The 17376-nt window shown below is 40.4% G+C and overlaps 1 protein-coding gene across 5 annotated transcripts in view; it reads left to right on the top strand.

The window, feature by feature from the left end:
• GRIN2A (glutamate ionotropic receptor NMDA type subunit 2A) overlaps positions 1-17376 on the top strand; it is a 219652-nt gene that overhangs the window by 155748 nt on the left and 46528 nt on the right. For all 5 annotated transcript variants that reach the window (XM_080386783.1, XM_080386780.1, XM_080386781.1 and 2 more), the window contains one exon: positions 12108-12295. In XM_080386783.1, coding sequence (XP_080242909.1) covers positions 12108-12295 — 188 coding nt within the window. The remainder of the gene's footprint in view (positions 1-12107; positions 12296-17376) is intronic.

The following is a 17376-nucleotide window of genomic DNA, read 5'->3' as shown; positions in this document are numbered from 1 at the left end:
GACCAATGATAATGGTAGAAGAAACACCTGAAACTATCTAACCTCACAGTGTGAATGGCACAAGAAGCCGGTTCCTCCCCACAAGCACACTCCCATGTGAGAACAAGTGTCATTATTAATATTTTTACAATCCAATGGTACTAAGCAGAGTGTGCAAAGGAAAACCCTAGAAGGCTCTGATGCCCTTTTAACCCTCAGTCTCTGCATTTGTTGGCCTGCATTGGATTTTTGTTGTGCTTCCAGTGCCTATAAGGGGTCTGCAGTCGTCAGCCTTGCGGACGCTGTGTGCTGAGCAGTGCAGCCTGGCGCAGGCACGGCCAGGAGGCAGGGAGCTCCTCTTCTGTCAGCGGGAGCATGATGCAGATTGTGCCCGGCAGGTCCTTCTGTTAATTAGGTCTGTCAATTAAAGTGGTGGTGTGCCTAAAGTGAAAAACAAAACAAACTTGTCTTTTAGGCAGCCAGCTGACATCTCCACTGGGATGCAAACACAATTTCAGTATTTTTTGCAGTATTTTCAATTTATTTTTACAGAAAAATTGTCATCAACATTTTCATCAAAGGCAAAACTTTCTAGTTTTTATTCTTTCTGTGCTTCATACCTTTTCATGTAAAGAGAGGAAGGAAGCTAGGAGAAAAATCACCTGTTTGAGAGAAAAACTATGCATTTTAATTTTCCGTAAAAAGCACAAGTCCTTCATCATTCTTTGTGGGCAGATAATAACAGCTTGCAACTGGAACTCAAAGAAATGTTCAGCAGACATACATTTTTAAACTTTTCATCTAGTGGCTCAATATTTTTTGACAGTTTCTGATTGACAACACCTTACAGTATTTGTAATTGAGAATATTCACTCTTTTCTTAGACTTTTAATGTTTCAGTACATATAGCAATTCTTTTACCAAACTCCTAAGAAATTGCCAGAGATGGTTGACTGAAGTGTGAGAGAGAAAGGGAAAGGTCAGTGGGCGGCATGATATATCTGTAGTCTGAATTAATTTATTGCTTGCAGCCCTCCTGGGTGCCTGCTATGATACATGAAGAGATAAACCGCTGGAGACAGCTTTAGCACAAGCACTGCTTTATGCAACTGGGTTTCAAAATAATGTATCAAACCCTTAATGTGCAGCTATCATTCTAACAACATGGTATTTTCCGGATTTCTCATGGCCTACTTGTCAGAGCACTCTGTTCTGAGCCTGCTTCGGTTCTGTGGGTTTCACAAGCTTCAAAAACAGGACTGAAAAAATAAAATACAGCAACTGAAATCACTGGTTTTTAGATGGGTCATCCTTGCTCCAGTCACATTTTAAGATGTCATTGAAACAGCAGCCTGTAGCTGATGTTTGGATTTTAATGAAGAGGGAGTGTTATTCTCCTTTTCCAAAGTGTCTTTCAAGGTATGAAAGCCTTAGAGATCTTTTGGGACACTCAAAACTCACCGGTTCAAACTACTGAATCTGAAACTTTTTTATCCTCATGTGATTGGAAAAATATTTTCCTTAGCCTGCATCTGCTGTTACTACAGCAAAACTTGTAATCTAAGATAGGAATTAGCCTGGGGTTTTTTTTATTGTTGTTGTTGTTGTTTTTTTTTTAGGAAAGCACTCAGTGATTAATCCAATTTGCATGTCTAAATGTTGTTTTGTTAAGGAGAAATATTTAAGAAAATTACTGTCCATATTTTCATGAGATCTATAGGATATTAATTTAAAATATTTTTGTCAGACCTTGAAAGGGCAAATTATTGTGCCAGGTGATCATTCCTTTAAGGGAGTGATAAACCCAAAATGTGAATGTGTGACATAAGATGAGAAATTAATATTTCAGATAATTCACTGTCAATGGCACTTATAACTAATGATCAGGAATATAAAATAGCTTATAGGACTAATTTTAACTAGCTTCTGGATTGCTCTACTTGCATACAAAGACATTCACTAACACTTTTTTCTGGATATAACTTTTAGACATTTTTGGAGGCTGATGCTTAGAAATGTCCATTTCTGCAGCTGGTCTGAAATACAAAATAAAAAATTCAATAGAGCTGTGAGACAGGACCATGGGAACTCCTTAGAAAAAAGCTGAACTGAGCTTTAATGTTCTTAGTCAAAAGAAATCTGAAACCAGGCCAGACCACATCGGAAGCACTGATGAGTTCAGGCAACTTTTGCCATAAATCATGTATGGAGTATCCTATTTTATGCCTGCATACTTTCTGCCTTGTAGCTGGAGTGGAAATAGAGACGTAAAATACTTTTAGAAATTGTTGTTCTGTAATACTCCTTAATGCTGACATGTCAAAATAATCACAACCACAGAACGCTTCAGACTGTTTTTTTGTTTAAGTAAAAGTGAGCATCACCTGGTTTCTCCTCTTTGCTCTCTCCATTCTCTCATAGTCTCTCTCTCTCTCTCTCTCTCTCCATCTTTTCCCTGTTTGGCACTAGACCTTTGTAAAGTTCCATAGTGATCGGCAGAATATTGCATCTGTGGAGTTAAATTGGCATAGTTACATTCTGGTGATCAGGTGTTGCAAATATCAAATTTAAAATATAGCTCAGAAAGAAACTGAAGGAATTGGTGGAAGGTGAATAATTTGGCACTGTTAAGCATGATGGGGCTTAATACAGCCTGTAGCGCATGAAATATCCATTCATCTGAAGCCAAGAAGATACGTTCAGGGACAACAGCATCTGTACATGCCTTGTTTCTTTTATTTTTCCTTAAGCATCTGTTGTTTGCTAGTGCCATAGATTATCAGGACCTAAGGCTAAGCCAGGGAGGACCTGCTGCTGGTGTATGGGCATTCCTGCCCGCCTGTACCTTGGGGGAAACTGCTAAGTCAAACAGCACTGATCAGAGACCCAAAACTGTCTAGGGGAGCAAGTCTGCCATGCTCCGGAATGTCTATTTATCCCTGTCAATTTTGACAGTAACTCCTAAATTATTGTACAAATAGAAATATGCCTTCCTTAAAACCATCTAAGAGGCCAGTAATCTGAGTAATGATTTCCTTCCTGACACTGTAAAAAAGAAAACTCTCCTAAACAGTCTGGCCCATTCAGTATTTTCACTCCTGGTTGACCGGGTTCAGGCAACTTCTGCAGTCAATAGCTTCATTTAGTTTGGCATCAGATGGCTGGGCTAACTAATTTCAAATTACATTATTATAATATCTTTTGGACTTCAATCTAATATTTGTTTCCGTTTTCATTCTAATATTCGTTTTGGCGTTGCACTTTGAAGGGAATGATTTTCAATTGACGTTACAAGTGTAGTCACCCAATCTGGGAATCGGGAAGCTGGTTTGCAACTGGGCAGCTGCTATTTGTGCCAAAAGACTGCATAGGTATGAAAATAGCTAAATTCGCTGCTCCATTTAGGCGTATTTTTCAGAGGATCTGTTCACTAAAATACCAGTTTTGAAGTCTAATAGCTTAGAAGAGATGTGTACCTGAATCAGCTTAGCGTTCCTGCCTTTACTGCTGGCATTACTGCTGAAGTGAGCAGGGTGCAGGGTTGGACTGCAAAGTGCCACCGAGCTGGCGGCACAGAGGTAAAGGCTTCCTAGGGCATCTCCATTTGCGGCAGGATTTTCTGGCACCAGTTTTTCTGATGGCTGATCCCTGTTTCCCTGCCACTTGCCATCCTTTCAGAAAATGCAGTTATTCTCACATTCTTGTATTGCTTCCCTACATGTTAAAAAGTCTAAATAAGTAATGAACTGGGTGCTGTTCCAGGGGACTTTTTGGGGGAGGCTGGTTCTTACAGGATTTGAAGAACAGGAAAATAATAATATGGCATTTAGAGGGTTATTGGGATCTAAGGCAGCACTCGTTGAAATGTCTGGGGAAGCTCATACCTCAGTAATTGCAACTTACCTATAAACAGAAGCAGACATCATCATGTCCTTTCAAGCTAGGTCACATTTTTAGGAATTTCTCATGGCCATAAGCATAAGATAAATGCACCGCACTTTTTTTTTGTTTTCTTTTTTTTGTTTGTTTGTTTAGGTTGGTTTTTTTGGTTTTTTTTTGTTAAGGGAAAAAAGCCTGTGTCTCCTGTTCAGCTGATCCATAGCAACTTGCCTCTAGGAAATAAAATTATTTAGAATAATTTATTTCTAAATCCTTTACTACCTGAGTGCTCTTCTGTTTTTTGGAAAAAAAGGTTGTCTCCTGTGTCTGTGTTACCATTTTTTAGGTAATACAGTTACCTATCTAATGTCTTTAAATATTACAAAGTACCTGGACATAAAATGAGCAGGTGAAAGTCACTACATCCACCTAACTGCTCTTCTTTCAAGAAGAAGCTATTCTAAGTTTCAGTGTTCATTTGATTTGGGGGTGAGATCAGGTGCTTGGTGAACTGTGCTGAATTTATCCTTCATTATGCTATTGTAACTAGGACAAAACCTTTAATCTAAAAATATATTTCCCCTACTCAACTTTTTCAAATTTTGTGTTTTGATAAACTGACGCTTTGCAAGTACTTCATTGCTTGGCTTCTGAGACTTGAAGTGGGACACTTCCACCATATAAATTAATCATAAAGATGCACTAAATTTTCCATTATTTTGTTGCTAAGGGAAATGTTCTAGGCACTGGGAAGGTGGGCGGACAAAACGGTGGTGAATGGGAGCTCTGGCAAGTGAGAGGGGTAAATATGCCCATTCAGGTAAGTACAGCCAAGTGGTGCAGAAATGTTCACAGCAGCTTTTCTGGCAACCTGAGATTGCCCTGACAGGTGAGGTGAAGCCTCCACAATCTCCCACGATGATGTTAATGTCTGTCAGAGCTTGCTCTTTTGGATTTGTGTGTACATTTTCTGTCTGAAGAATGAAGCGAGGACAGTTTGAGCTGGGAGAAAATTTGAAAGCTCATTCCCTGCTAATGAGTTCACCATTTAACTGGGTTAAGCTTTGCTACCCTGTGTTGTTGCAAGGGGGTGGTTGTTCAATTGTCCTCTAATGAATTGCCAGTGTCAAGATGTCAAGAAATCCATCTAGTGTATGTGAACTGAAGATCTGCGTGGAGCTATCTGAATATGTGCTAAAAGGTAAAGTCACACTGTTGGTGATGAAGTGCCATCAGATACCCTGAAACTGGGTAAAAGAAATCATCAGTCCTTCATGCTAAAGGTTAAATATACGCTTCTCTTGCTCCAGCAATTACAAAGTGTCACTTTAGAGCACTTTCATTGCAGCCTTGTCTTCACAGCAGCCGCCTTTTTCTTTGATCGCTACCTCATTCCATAGTGACCTTTCGGCATTAGATCCCCTGATTCCCCATTTTAGAGATGTGCAAATGAGGTGGTTTGTCTTATGCACTCTTGTCATAAATTCTTCTATTGCTTGTGTAGAGATAAAGAAGGGATAAAATGTAAACTATTGAATTTGTAGTATATCTATAAATCTGTAATGTAAATCCATCATATTTTAAAGCTAGTGCTTTTGCACTTGCTGCCTTTCCAGCAATGGTATTGATGATCTCTAAAATATATGCTTATGTTTAATCCAGCCTGAAGTGGATACCAGTTTTTTGCCCAATTTCAAATTATAAATGCTACTTTAAGGGTCATGTAAAGCATCTATTCTGCAGACTATGCAATTTATTTTTAAAAGAAAAAAAGCTGAAAAGTAGTGGGGTTTTACAGAATGTTTTGAAAATGAGCTGCATCTCTCCAGACACAAGCTTTAATAAGTAAAAGTGTTTTTGTTTAGGGCACAAAGCTTTAAGAAGTAAAAGTTCTTGGTGATGGGGGGGGGGGAAGAGGTGACAGGGCAAAGGTGGTGTTAACAGTGCAGTTTGAGGATTCACTGACTCGCAGTCTGATATTTGTAATAAAACAGAAATTTCAAATATTGTGCTTTCAGGAAACACAGCTTAGTAACCTTTACAGGAGCCTTAGTAAACAGGTATGACACTTGCTATGTATTAATCTTTGTAGTCTTTTTTGCATTTATTTACAACCAGATTTGAGGAATAATGTATTTTGGATTTTTAAGCCACCTAGGCAAATTTTAAAAATAGATCTGATTTCATTAACTGTCTTTCCTCAGAATAAAATGTATATAAATTATAATGAATAATTATTCTTAAATATGTGATCGACCTTTAATTTTTCAGAACAAGCCCCAGAAGGTGCATGTTTGAGTTAAAAAGTACTCTTCATAAAAACAATGCAGAAAGTTATTGCAATAAAGCTGTTCACAGCAAAATGCAGTGCAAGCAAATTGCTGTGATGGTATACTTCATAGATTACCTGCATTCTGGTTTTGTGTAAGTCAATCTGTGTTAGTAATAATGCACAGCTTTGGTCTGCCCATGAAAAGAGCGTAGTTGGGGTGTTAGAGAACATAAAGAAATGAGTTTAAGTTAATGTCCTGGATCTGACAGATGAACACTGCACCGAACAGTACCTACTTTAGCAAGAAATAAATTCTGCTGTAGATATTGTATGTTTGAATTTACTGCAGTAGTTGAAAACTGGAAAGTGACTTCAATCATGCTCGGGTTTCTCTGATCCTCAATGCGAACACAGTATTATTTGTTCCATAGACTCCAGTGTCTGACAGTAAAGTAGAAGAATGTGGATAAATAGGACTGCATTGAAGCACCCCCCTTATTTTCCGAATACTGTGCCACAGGTCGCAGCAGAACACAAAGCAGCTGAGGGGTGGATTTCTAGTGGGCTGGGCTTACTGTTTGTGTCTCCAGGGCTGCTGAGCAGATTCCCATTTCAGATATTTCCCTCCTGTTCCCTCAAGAAAACGAAATTGCTGAAGGGCCATGCAGTTAAGGAAGCAAAGTAACATTTTCCAAGTGAGTTATATTTCTGTTGTTGAGGAATAAGCTATGACTAATAAAGGAGCATTTTCTTAATCCTGCTTTTCAATTTTCATTGCAGGAATTTAATGAAAAGTATGTGCCAATAAAAAAGATGGGGAAAATTATAGGGAAGTGTTTTCAGCTTTGCTGCAACTACTTTTCTGTACCTTTTCCTCTATTTTTCTTTACACAGATACTTTTGAATGTGTACAGCAATACTTTAGAGAATGGGTTTTTGTAATAGCTATTCTTATCTTACAACTCTTACATTTCCTGGTGACTCGAGTTTAGGTACAGGACTGACCACGTTTATTTTTCACAGAGCTCCTGCTTCAAATTATTACATTCACTAATACCCTTTTGGGTTTTTGTAGAACTAATGCAGCTCATAATTGTATAACACCTGCTGTCTTCTATGCTGCGTGAGCTGAAATTCTGCCCACCCCCTTTCCTCTTTGTGCTTGCTAGGCAGTGAAGGACATTTGCCTTTGTAGTGTTATATAAATATTCCAAAATGTTTATTTTCTCTCCTACCCAGGATTATTTAGGTAGTTCTGCAGAAGTTTACAAACCTGCCAGTTGCTTAGATGAGTCATAACACTCTAGTCATGTTCCTCTGCATTAGCTGGAGATGCCTGGTGTGTTTGGCTACTTCACATGGCATTTATGAATCTTGTTTCTTGCTGCATTCCAGTTTCTGTAGTTCTCTTTCATCTTTCTAATAACTCTTAGCAGTTTATTTAAACCTACACAATGTGACAAAGCTTTTTCTCCCCCTGAAGTGACTGCACTGAAATGACAAGTTAATTGATTCATTTTTATATGACTAAGGTTTGCAAGAGGCTTTGAGACTTTTTGGATGTGGGGTGCTGTACTCGGTGCGGGTAAGCTGTTTTACAGTGAATATATAACTTAAAGAGCAGAGTGGTCAGCACTCGGAGCAATGCAAATCTGCTTAGCTGTGTAGTGCAGCTGAATTTTGCTGCCACAAGAACAAAGACCCTGGAGCTTGCCAGTCCATCTGTAGAAAAAGAAGAGAAAGAAGAAAAGGGTGAGCTGGAGTACAGATCCAGCCTTGCCCGTCCTGCCTCAAGAGTGACAAAACAAGCTGACAAAACAGCTGCCGCGCTCGCAGCCTGGCTCTCCTGCCAGTGCCAAGCAGAACAGCAGCCGTGGCTTCCCCTGCCTGCCCACGGCAGGCAGGCCCTCCGGGCACCCACGGCAGGCAGGCAGGCCCTCCGGGCACCCACGGCAGGCAGGCAGGCCCTCCGGGCGCCCACGGCAGGCAGGCCCTCCAGGCGCCCACGGCAGGCAGGCCCTCCGGCCACCCACGGCAGGCAGGCAGGCCCTCCGGGCGCCCACGGCAGGCAGGCCCTCTGGGCACCCACGGCAGGCAGGCCCTCCGGGCACCCACGGCAGGCAGGCAGGCCCTCCGGGCGCCCACGGCAGGCAGGCCCTCTGGCCACCCACGGCAGGCAGGCCCTCCGGCCACCCACGGCAGGCAGGCAGGCCCTCCGGGCGCCCACGGCAGGCAGGCCCTCTGGGCACCCACGGCAGGCAGGCCCTCCGGCCACCCATGGCAGGCAGGCAGGCCCTCCGGGCGCCCACGGCAGGCAGGCAGGCCCTCCGGGCGCCCAGCAGCCTGCTGCCTGTGCAAATACCCGCTCTGCCTTCTGCCACAGCTCCTGCTCACTGCCGCCTTCACAAACCACTCGGAAGGGGTCGAGTTTTGAGACTTGCCCAGGATTTGCTGTCCCAGTCTTTGGAAACTCTTATTGAGGAATGCTTAAAGTTGCCTGAAAGTTCATAAAAATTCAGAATGTCAGGGGGTTCACCTCCCGGCGATGGCGGAGTTGGTGCCCTACCACCCAAGAGAGTCAGTGGTGGCTTGTCACGCCCTGCCCACGCTGCAGGGCTGTGTCGTGTTCTGAAGCTTTGCTTTGCAAGGGGTAGTACTTCTGCAATCAGCACAGGATGAAGAGATAATTAAGCCTTGAGAGGTTATAAGATTTATGTTGGAAATGGAGATAATATATTCTGAATATGAGTTTGTGTTTGTAGATAGCAAGACTTTTTCAGGGCAATCAACTTTTTGATTTACCGTTCACACATTGGGCAGCAACTGATAGCAGAACCTTCCAGCACTCAGCATCTGTCAGAGTACCTCATGTTTTTAAATTGATTTGTGTAATGAGATTTATTGTGACCTTATAGAAGTAGCATAGAGAAAACCCTCAGAAGCAAAGCCTTCTGCATCTTCAGAATCTGCTTTCCTTGTGTGTACCCGCTGCAGCTGATGCCAGGCTCTGGGAAGCTCAGGAGATGGGTCCATAGCGAGTGGGTGAAACTGACTGTGCCTTGTCTTTCTGTCCCAAGGTTTTATTACACTGCTCAGTAACTAAGGAGCAAGCTGTGTATGAAGAGTGCAGTTTCTGAGGTAGCACAAGGCTTTGCCCTGGAGTCTTTAGCAAAGAGATCTTTCTCCTCTGTACTTCTGAGTCTGTTTTGACAGAAGAATAGCTGACTCTGTATTTTCTCTGTGTTTACCAGCATGTGTTTTATATGCTTACATTTCAGAACTATAAATCCCAGAATAAACAGATGAAACATTCTCGAGTGTGTTTTACCTTAGGTCAGCTGGCTGCGGCAGTGTCTGTATCCACAGAGAGGGGCATCACCTCCCAGTCCCCTGCCTGAGCCAAAGGCAGCCACGGGGAGGGGATCTATCCTTCCTTCCTTCCCCACAGCTGACTGCCAGGCTCGGAAAACCATGGGACTGGATTGCATTGATTATGGTAATGGTCTGCTGCAGACCAGAAATGTCACAAGTGTCTTGGGGGTGCAGCAAGCAGTTTTCTTTTTTCCCCTTGTGTGCCTTCCGAAAGGACGTGGATTTCTGTTCTTTCCCTCTGCACAAACCACAACTTGTCTCCGAAGTGCTGAATCAAAACATGTCACTTAGCAAACTGGTCTTGTGCTGAAGACTACAGGCTCTGGCAGGACCCCAGCACCCTCCTGGCTCTTTCCAGTTCCATTACCCACAGTGCTGGGAAGCCACCCGTATCTTACTTCTGGATGGAATTTGTGACGTATCACCCAACAGATCTCTAGCAATTGTTTTCCTCGTGTTAAATTACCATTTTAAAGGAAAAGGAGAGAGTGAGACTTTTAGCACTGTTGGACCTAAGTTGACTTTTAAGATGAGGATTGCACCCACTGAGTTTTAGGGAAGAGCAGAAAACTGAAGGAAATGGTGGCCCAGCTATTGCTTGTAATAACTGCATGAGCCACCTGTACTTTCTCTCAATTAACTACTTCATTAAATGCCAGTTTGATGACTTGTATGGTGACTGTTGGGGTAAGTACCCTTGAAGGGAAGCAATAAAGTACAGTAAGTAGTGACTGAAACTTCAGTCTTCACTTTTTCACGACAGCAGACAAAATCCAGCATCCTCACTCTCTCCTGGTATTTCTCCTGGTTTAATGTGAGATGGACAGGGGTATTTTTTAGTGCCATACTTTTGCTAACTGATCTGAAGTTCTGCAAAATAGGGTTCTGTATGAATCTGTTAATTGATTTTTTATTTTTTTTTTTAACAACAAACACTGAATTACTTCGTGTGTGAAAGTATTTCATTTTTCTGTCACTAGTCAAGATCTGATATGCCTAGGTCTTGCTCTGTTCTGTGGATATAAATGAAAAGCTTTATCAATGGAAACTCTTTTAAGCTAGTGGCAAGTGTGGTTCCAAAACTTCTACAGTAACAGAATTCACAACTGATACATGCTGATGTAATGCAATTGAAGTTGATGCTCTTCTACTTGTTTGTGCCACAGTTAATTTATTTTTATAATTCCCTTTCCATGAAGATAGGTCCCAACTGTTTATAACCGGTGTTTTGCCAGCCTCTGTCATTTGCATCCCACCAGGAAACTTTAGCAGCTCTCCACAGTAATGCATTGTGGCTCTTCAAAGGCACGGCAGGCAGTGCTGGCAGCGCCTGGGAGCCGCAGCGTGGCCGAGGAGGATGGTGTCGGGTCTTTCCTGCAGGAACTCCTGAAGCCGATTGTGAAGCTGTGTCCTCCCCGTTCCTCTGACTCCTATGGGACGGGCAAAGATGTTGAAAAGGCAGAGTGTGTTACTGGGGGGGTGTAATAACTTGGTTTGAGTGGGTCATTTAGGTGGGCTGAGATGATGGTTTTTTCCTATTGCCTTGGTGTTCTGCTACTCTTGTGCAAGTGGTGGAAATCTTAAATTGAGGGGGTTTGCTGCAGATGAGGGCAGCAATACAAAACCAACTTAAGTTTTATCTTTTTCCTTTTAAAGATTACTTATGTATTTCTGTGGGTATAAGAATGTCTTTGATTGACATCTCCTGCTGGCAAGCGATTGTCCTTCCAAATGGCCACCTCTTCTTGTATACGCAATTTTACTCGCTTTGTTTGTGAAATAGCCATCCACCTGTCTCTTCTAACTCTTGCTTTACAGTGCTTCTTAAAAATTGTCCCTGAAGGACACTGCCTCTTTTCCTTTCCTTACTGATTTTGTTTTCCTCCGTTTTGTTGTGTTCCCTGTATACCCTCGAGAATGAGATTATCCCATTCTTACATTTTTAGGTAGATGGGCTCACAGGCTTGAACTTTTCTGCAAGTTCCTTTATTCCTGCAGTGCTGCAGGTACACAAATAATATGTTTGCAACTGCAAATCATAAAGAAATATCTTCTATAATTTTTAGACAGGATTTAGCTATATCAAATATGCTCCAATACCTTCCTCTGCCTTAGCAAGGACTTAACCTCCACTTTCATTTTTTTATTTTCGGAGACATAAAATAAGTGTGTGTAAAACCAGTGAAGTCAGGTTTTCAGTCTCATCCAGTGTTCTAAACAAGCTAATTGGTTATTGTTGTTTGAGTTCTAAATTCTCTATTGTCATTTGTGCTGTTTTTGAAGGAAATTTTGCATCTCAATTTATTGTCCATTTTGAGAGCAAAGATACAAAGATAACAGGGCAAGATATTTTATAGCTTGGTTTCTCCTGCTCAGTATTTTTTAACAGCATCCCTTAAAATAGAAATGCAAAACTGTGTCCTACTTTCCCCTCACTAAAATAGATGCCTTTTGTTAATTTTAGATACAGCACAGCAGGATATATAATTAATGATATCAAAGAATCCATATGATATTCAACAGGGTCCTAACATCAAGGACAAAAGAAGTCTGACAACAGCTGTCCCTAATGATTTGGCTTGTAAAATGTTTTCTTTTATTTCAGGAAGTTGGATGCTTTCATCTATGATGCAGCAGTGCTGAATTACAAGGCTGGAAGAGATGAAGGCTGCAAACTTGTCACAATAGGGAGTGGATACATCTTTGCCACTACGGGCTATGGAATAGCGCTTCAGAAGGGATCACCTTGGAAGAGACAGATCGATCTGGCCCTCCTTCAGTTTGTCGGAGACGGTAGGGACCAATCTGTTTTCCCTTCTTTTCTCTCTCTGTGTATGCACAGTGAATTCAGTTTTAGTATCTCTGAGCCTCTTACTACTGTTCCCTTACAGTCTTTCAAAAACCAAAACAAATGCAGAAGAAATGAGTAAAATTATTTCTTGCTGAGACAGGAATTCTCTTCCACTCTGTTCTAACTCACCTCACCACCAAGAACGCCTGCATCTCTTTTCAGAAAGTGTTCTCATAAAGTAACGCTGGCCTCAATGTTAGAGATAGTTTTTTTAAATTTTGTTATTTTTTTTCTTTGACTAATTCCTGAGAAGTTTTTACTTGGTAGAAGAGTTATCTTTTGGCACAACAGTTTTGCTATTTAAAAGTGTTTAGCTCAGTTCTAAACTGGTGTTGAGTGATCCCTAATCTAGGAAGGATTAATTTAAACTTCTGGTAAAAGCTTATTTGTGGAATTGAAGTACGGTGACTGGCTTTATTGGATTTCAAACAGCTGTTTTTCATTCTAACACAAAAATAGAAGAATTGTAGGGCCTTTTGGCACTTCTGCCCTGCAAAGGAACCGCACAGATTTGATATATTGCAGACAGTAATGACTCGTTCTCTGCACAGGGCTTGAACTACATTTTGATTGTATAAATGTTTCTTTGCCACAGTGAAACTTCAAGCCTTTTGCATGTGACTGCAAACAAAAATGCGGCGGTTAAAAATTTTTCTGTGTTATGACTGACTAAAATTCTCCATCAGACTGGCATATGGCGTTAGATAAGCATTTTGATTATTAGTTTTTTTCATAGATACATGTGTTAACTTTGCATTTCTCTGTCAGTGAAAAAGAGGTCTTTATTGAAAAAAAAAATATGCACTTAATATCAACAGAAGCATGCCATTGAGACTAAGAATGGTAAATTTTGGTATAATAGGACAGTTTAAGTGGCAAAGTGCAGGGCCATAGTGTAGCAGCCTCCTGTTCCATAAAAACTAAGATGTTAATTTTCATACTGGAGACAGTGAGTGTGTTCATCTTGCAGCACATGGATTTTATTCCTGTTATAATACTAAATGATTGGGAGAGATGTAATCATCATGACTGATGAATTTTGTCTGGTGTACATATAGGGATACTAGTGTTGTCGTTATTGATCTGTTAGATTTAGAGAAGCTTGTGGAAGAAACATTGCTTGCTTCTCCTAAGGGATGAGTATATGACACATAATAGCTAGATTTCAAGAAATTACATGTTCTTGTTTCAAACAGTTGCAATTAATAGGCTAAAATCTTTGCTTTATTTTTCTATTTGTGAATATTTTGTGGATAGAATATTTTTCTATTTGTATAATACTTTTAAGAAGTATTATAATTCTGACCCACTTTACAATGGGGAAGTTGAATCAAAGAAGTTGAATTATTTGTCCCATACTAAAGTAGGAAATGATTCTGTAGCCTGAAGGAGGATCTGAGTCGTCTTTCTCAGTTGTGGGCTAACCCCTTGAGATGTTGCCAGAGCATTGCTGAGGTTCTCATCCTTTTCACCTTGCATTTTCTTCGTGCATAATCTTTCATCATTTTTGATACTTCTCATCCAAGAAAAAGAAATTAAATCACAGGGTAAGAAAGTAAATGAAATGGAAGGGAAAGTATTTGGAGCTATTACTGAAAAAGTTTGTCAAAAGGTACTGCATTTTTATGCATCACTTTGAATATCAGAGAGAAAACAAAATTAATGGGAGGAAAGAAAGAAAAATATATTGTTATGTATTTACTTTTTGACCTGTGGATTTACATAGTATATGAATGCTTTTATCTTTAACCCATTTTTGGTAGCTGGAAATGATACAAACCAATTGTCTGCAAAACTCAGCATTAAAACTTCCATATGAATAATTTATAGAATTGCAATAGATACAGATGGCACCCAAATAAATGAAACCTTGCCATGAATGTCTGCTGCCATGTTTATCTTGCTCAGATATTACATCAGAAGATAAGCAAAGGTTTTGCATGCACAGACCGTGGTGATTGTGAATGTGTTTATGGCATCTTTTCAGTGGTATTTTTCAGTACCTTTAGAAGGTGCTCTGAACAACCAACGAATGCTAAAGTGTTCATTTTCTCTTATAAAGGATCCCTAGATTTGTTCAGAAAATGGTGTGGCCACAATTAAAGAGAATAGCAGCTGGACATATGTGATGTGTAGGAATTATTGTAGGTATGTTTCCTTTAGTCTCAGAAATGTTTTCTACCTTGTCTCACTTCATTGTGTCAGAGGTCTAGATGATAATTTTCAGGAAAAAAACAAACAATCAAATGGGGGGAAAAACTAAAAAAAAAACCCCAAAACCAAACAACTCCCCCCACCTCCACCCTGCAAGTAGCTGCAATTTCTTTCACTGATTTACAAAGTATGTTACGGCTAAACTGGAACAAAACACCAAGAAATTAAATGTAAAGAATGTTTGCTTGGAACTAGCATGACCTGATTTTGTAATCTGTCTAACTTCAGTAGTTCGATGAGTAATCTTTTTAGCTACGAACTTACATAACTCTGTTTTGGTGAATTAGAAGGGGTCAACCCAGAGTTCAGACCAACATCACTTTGCTGTATCACTAAAAATGTCTTTGAATTTTTTTTTTCAATTTTTGACTAAAAGCATGGTTCGTGGCGAAGTTTCATCTTAAGATGATACACCTGAGAAAGCTTCACTGGAGTCTGAATGAGGTTGTTTAAGTAAACAAGCAAACACAAATGAAGGCAGAAATACTTCTTTTACATGTATAATATCTGCAGAATTTATTATTCTTTAAGACTAAGCCTATAAAACAGCAGAGTGCCTAGTAGTATTGAATTATTATTCAGTGTACGTAACAGAACATTCATCACAGTATGGAATAATTTCAATGAATGATTATAAATCTAATGAGTTTCATAACTGTAAGAAAAAAATCCTAATGAGTTGAACAAACACAATTTCTTGATATGAATGCTATGCTAATAAGAAGAGAGAATCTTTTGGATGATATTAGATATTTGGATAAGACCAAGTAATTTGTTTAAAAGTATATCTGATTGTACCTGCAAAAACCTATGATCTCATCTCCCTTTCACATTTATACAGTACTGAGACAGCCTTTTGAAATGTGTTTCAGAGCTTTCAATTTCCTCTGCCTGCATCTTTCTCCTGTGATTTTTCTCACTTCATTTCAGCTTGCTTCTTTTGAATATTTCTCCTACTCAAGCCAGTTCACTCACACATTAAAGTGAATTTTTTGCATAGTGGTTAGGAATGTTTTCCCTCTTCCTTGCTGATGTAAACCAGCCAACTGAAATGTGAATGACTTGTTCATGCAGGAGCATCTTTTCATACTTTCCAAAGCACGATGCCTTTTCTGCATTGAAGTCAATGGCTTTGAAGTCTCTCGTATCTTGTTGCCACTGGAATAAAATTAAGGTAAATATAGAGGGATATAGATTTGTGTTAGGGATTACTTTAAGCTTAGAAATGTATCTACATCTCTAATCCTGAGGACAGTTCTACTGGGTGGACAAATTATACTGACAAATAACAACTACAGTGTGAAAGCGACTCTGAAGTCTCAGTGGAAGGAAGCAGGCTACTGGATGCCAAGTTTGTTGCTTTAACAGAGAGGAAGAGAGACAGAAGGCAGGAGGGATGGGAAGGAGTTGCTGAGGAATTTAAAGAATAGCTACTCAGTTGTCTCAAAAATAGAATTATCCCCAAAATGTTTCTTCACTTGGTCTATGCAGGTTCATGCACACAGCCCAGTTCATAGGAAGCTGAGATGAATATGCATTTGTTAAGTATAAGATTAATTGCTTTGGACACTGAATCTTTTTAACATAGAGTTAGGAGCTGCTTTTTCTTGTATAAAGGATACGAATGAAGCATATTACTAGTGAGGTTTTGCCTTCTTAAATTTACTATCTGTACATCACATCTCATTATCCGTAAGAACTTCCAGCTGACAATTAGCATCTGCAGCTTTGTTTAAAACAGTTGATCATCAGGGTAATTCTCTAAAGCACAGTGGTGGTTGTGCTTTTTCTTGGCTTGCTGTGGTCACAAGACAAGATTTTCATTGTTTTTTAACAGAGATATAAAAATATTTCTACCGAGACACAGAAGACTTTTTCTCAGTCTTCTGTTGACAAATAGAAGCACCCTGGAGTTCAAAAGCAGCTAAAATGATATGGCTGCTAAGAAGCAACACCATCATTTTGTTTGGATCTTCCACCCACAGCCGCAGGAATTTGTCAGAACAGCAATGTTGTGCACTGAAGAATCGCATGATACATGCTTTGATTTCTTTTATACACCTCTGTAAAGAGCAGCTGGGCAAGCTGACATACCCAGAATCCAGCATGTTACCCTAGCAGCTGTCAACCACTTTTTTGCTCTAGCTTGTCACTTGGTAAGTGCAGTAAAGGCTCAGGCACACACAGCCTGCGTGGTGGAGCAAGGCTGTAGCTGCTGGACTGCACTTTGGGAAGGGCACCATCTTCTTCCAGCCTTCAGCAGCAGGAACCCCTGGCTAGCTGTCTGAAGGCCCGAGTGCTGCTGACACTGCTCTGCCTTGGGCTGCGTGCTGCCATTTCGAGCGAGTGGCACCTTCCTAAGGATATCCTGTCAAGTAGTTTGAAAGACATTCCTTCTGAAACCTATAGCATCATGTCTTTGGGATCTGGAGCAGAATCACTGGTGCCTAGTAGGTGAGGAGAATTTCTTTTTCATTCTCTCTCTCTGCCTTTCTCTTCTTTTTTGGTTTTTTATATATTTATTTGGGAGCAAATGAGATTATTGAACTGCAAGTTACAAAACTGCTTTGGGATTAAGAGAGCAAAAGGGCTTCAGAGTGTGCATGGGATGGAGAGAAAGACAGCAAGAAGCCTCTAGCTATGGGGTATGCAGCAGAAATAGAGGGATAAAGACACATGGATGGAAAGGAGGAACAGAAAAACGCTGGGTAAAGAGGGCAAGATTGGGGAGAAGTAGGAGAATATCAGCCAGATGGCCAGGTTAAGCATCTGCTCACGTGAGGTATTTGTAATGCATTGTGCTACCTGC

Source organism: Falco punctatus, assembly GCF_963210335.1.
Source record: "Falco punctatus genome assembly, chromosome: 4".
Classification (NCBI taxonomy): Eukaryota; Metazoa; Chordata; class Aves; order Falconiformes; family Falconidae; genus Falco; species Falco punctatus.
This window is presented reverse-complemented; position numbering and strand designations above follow the sequence as displayed.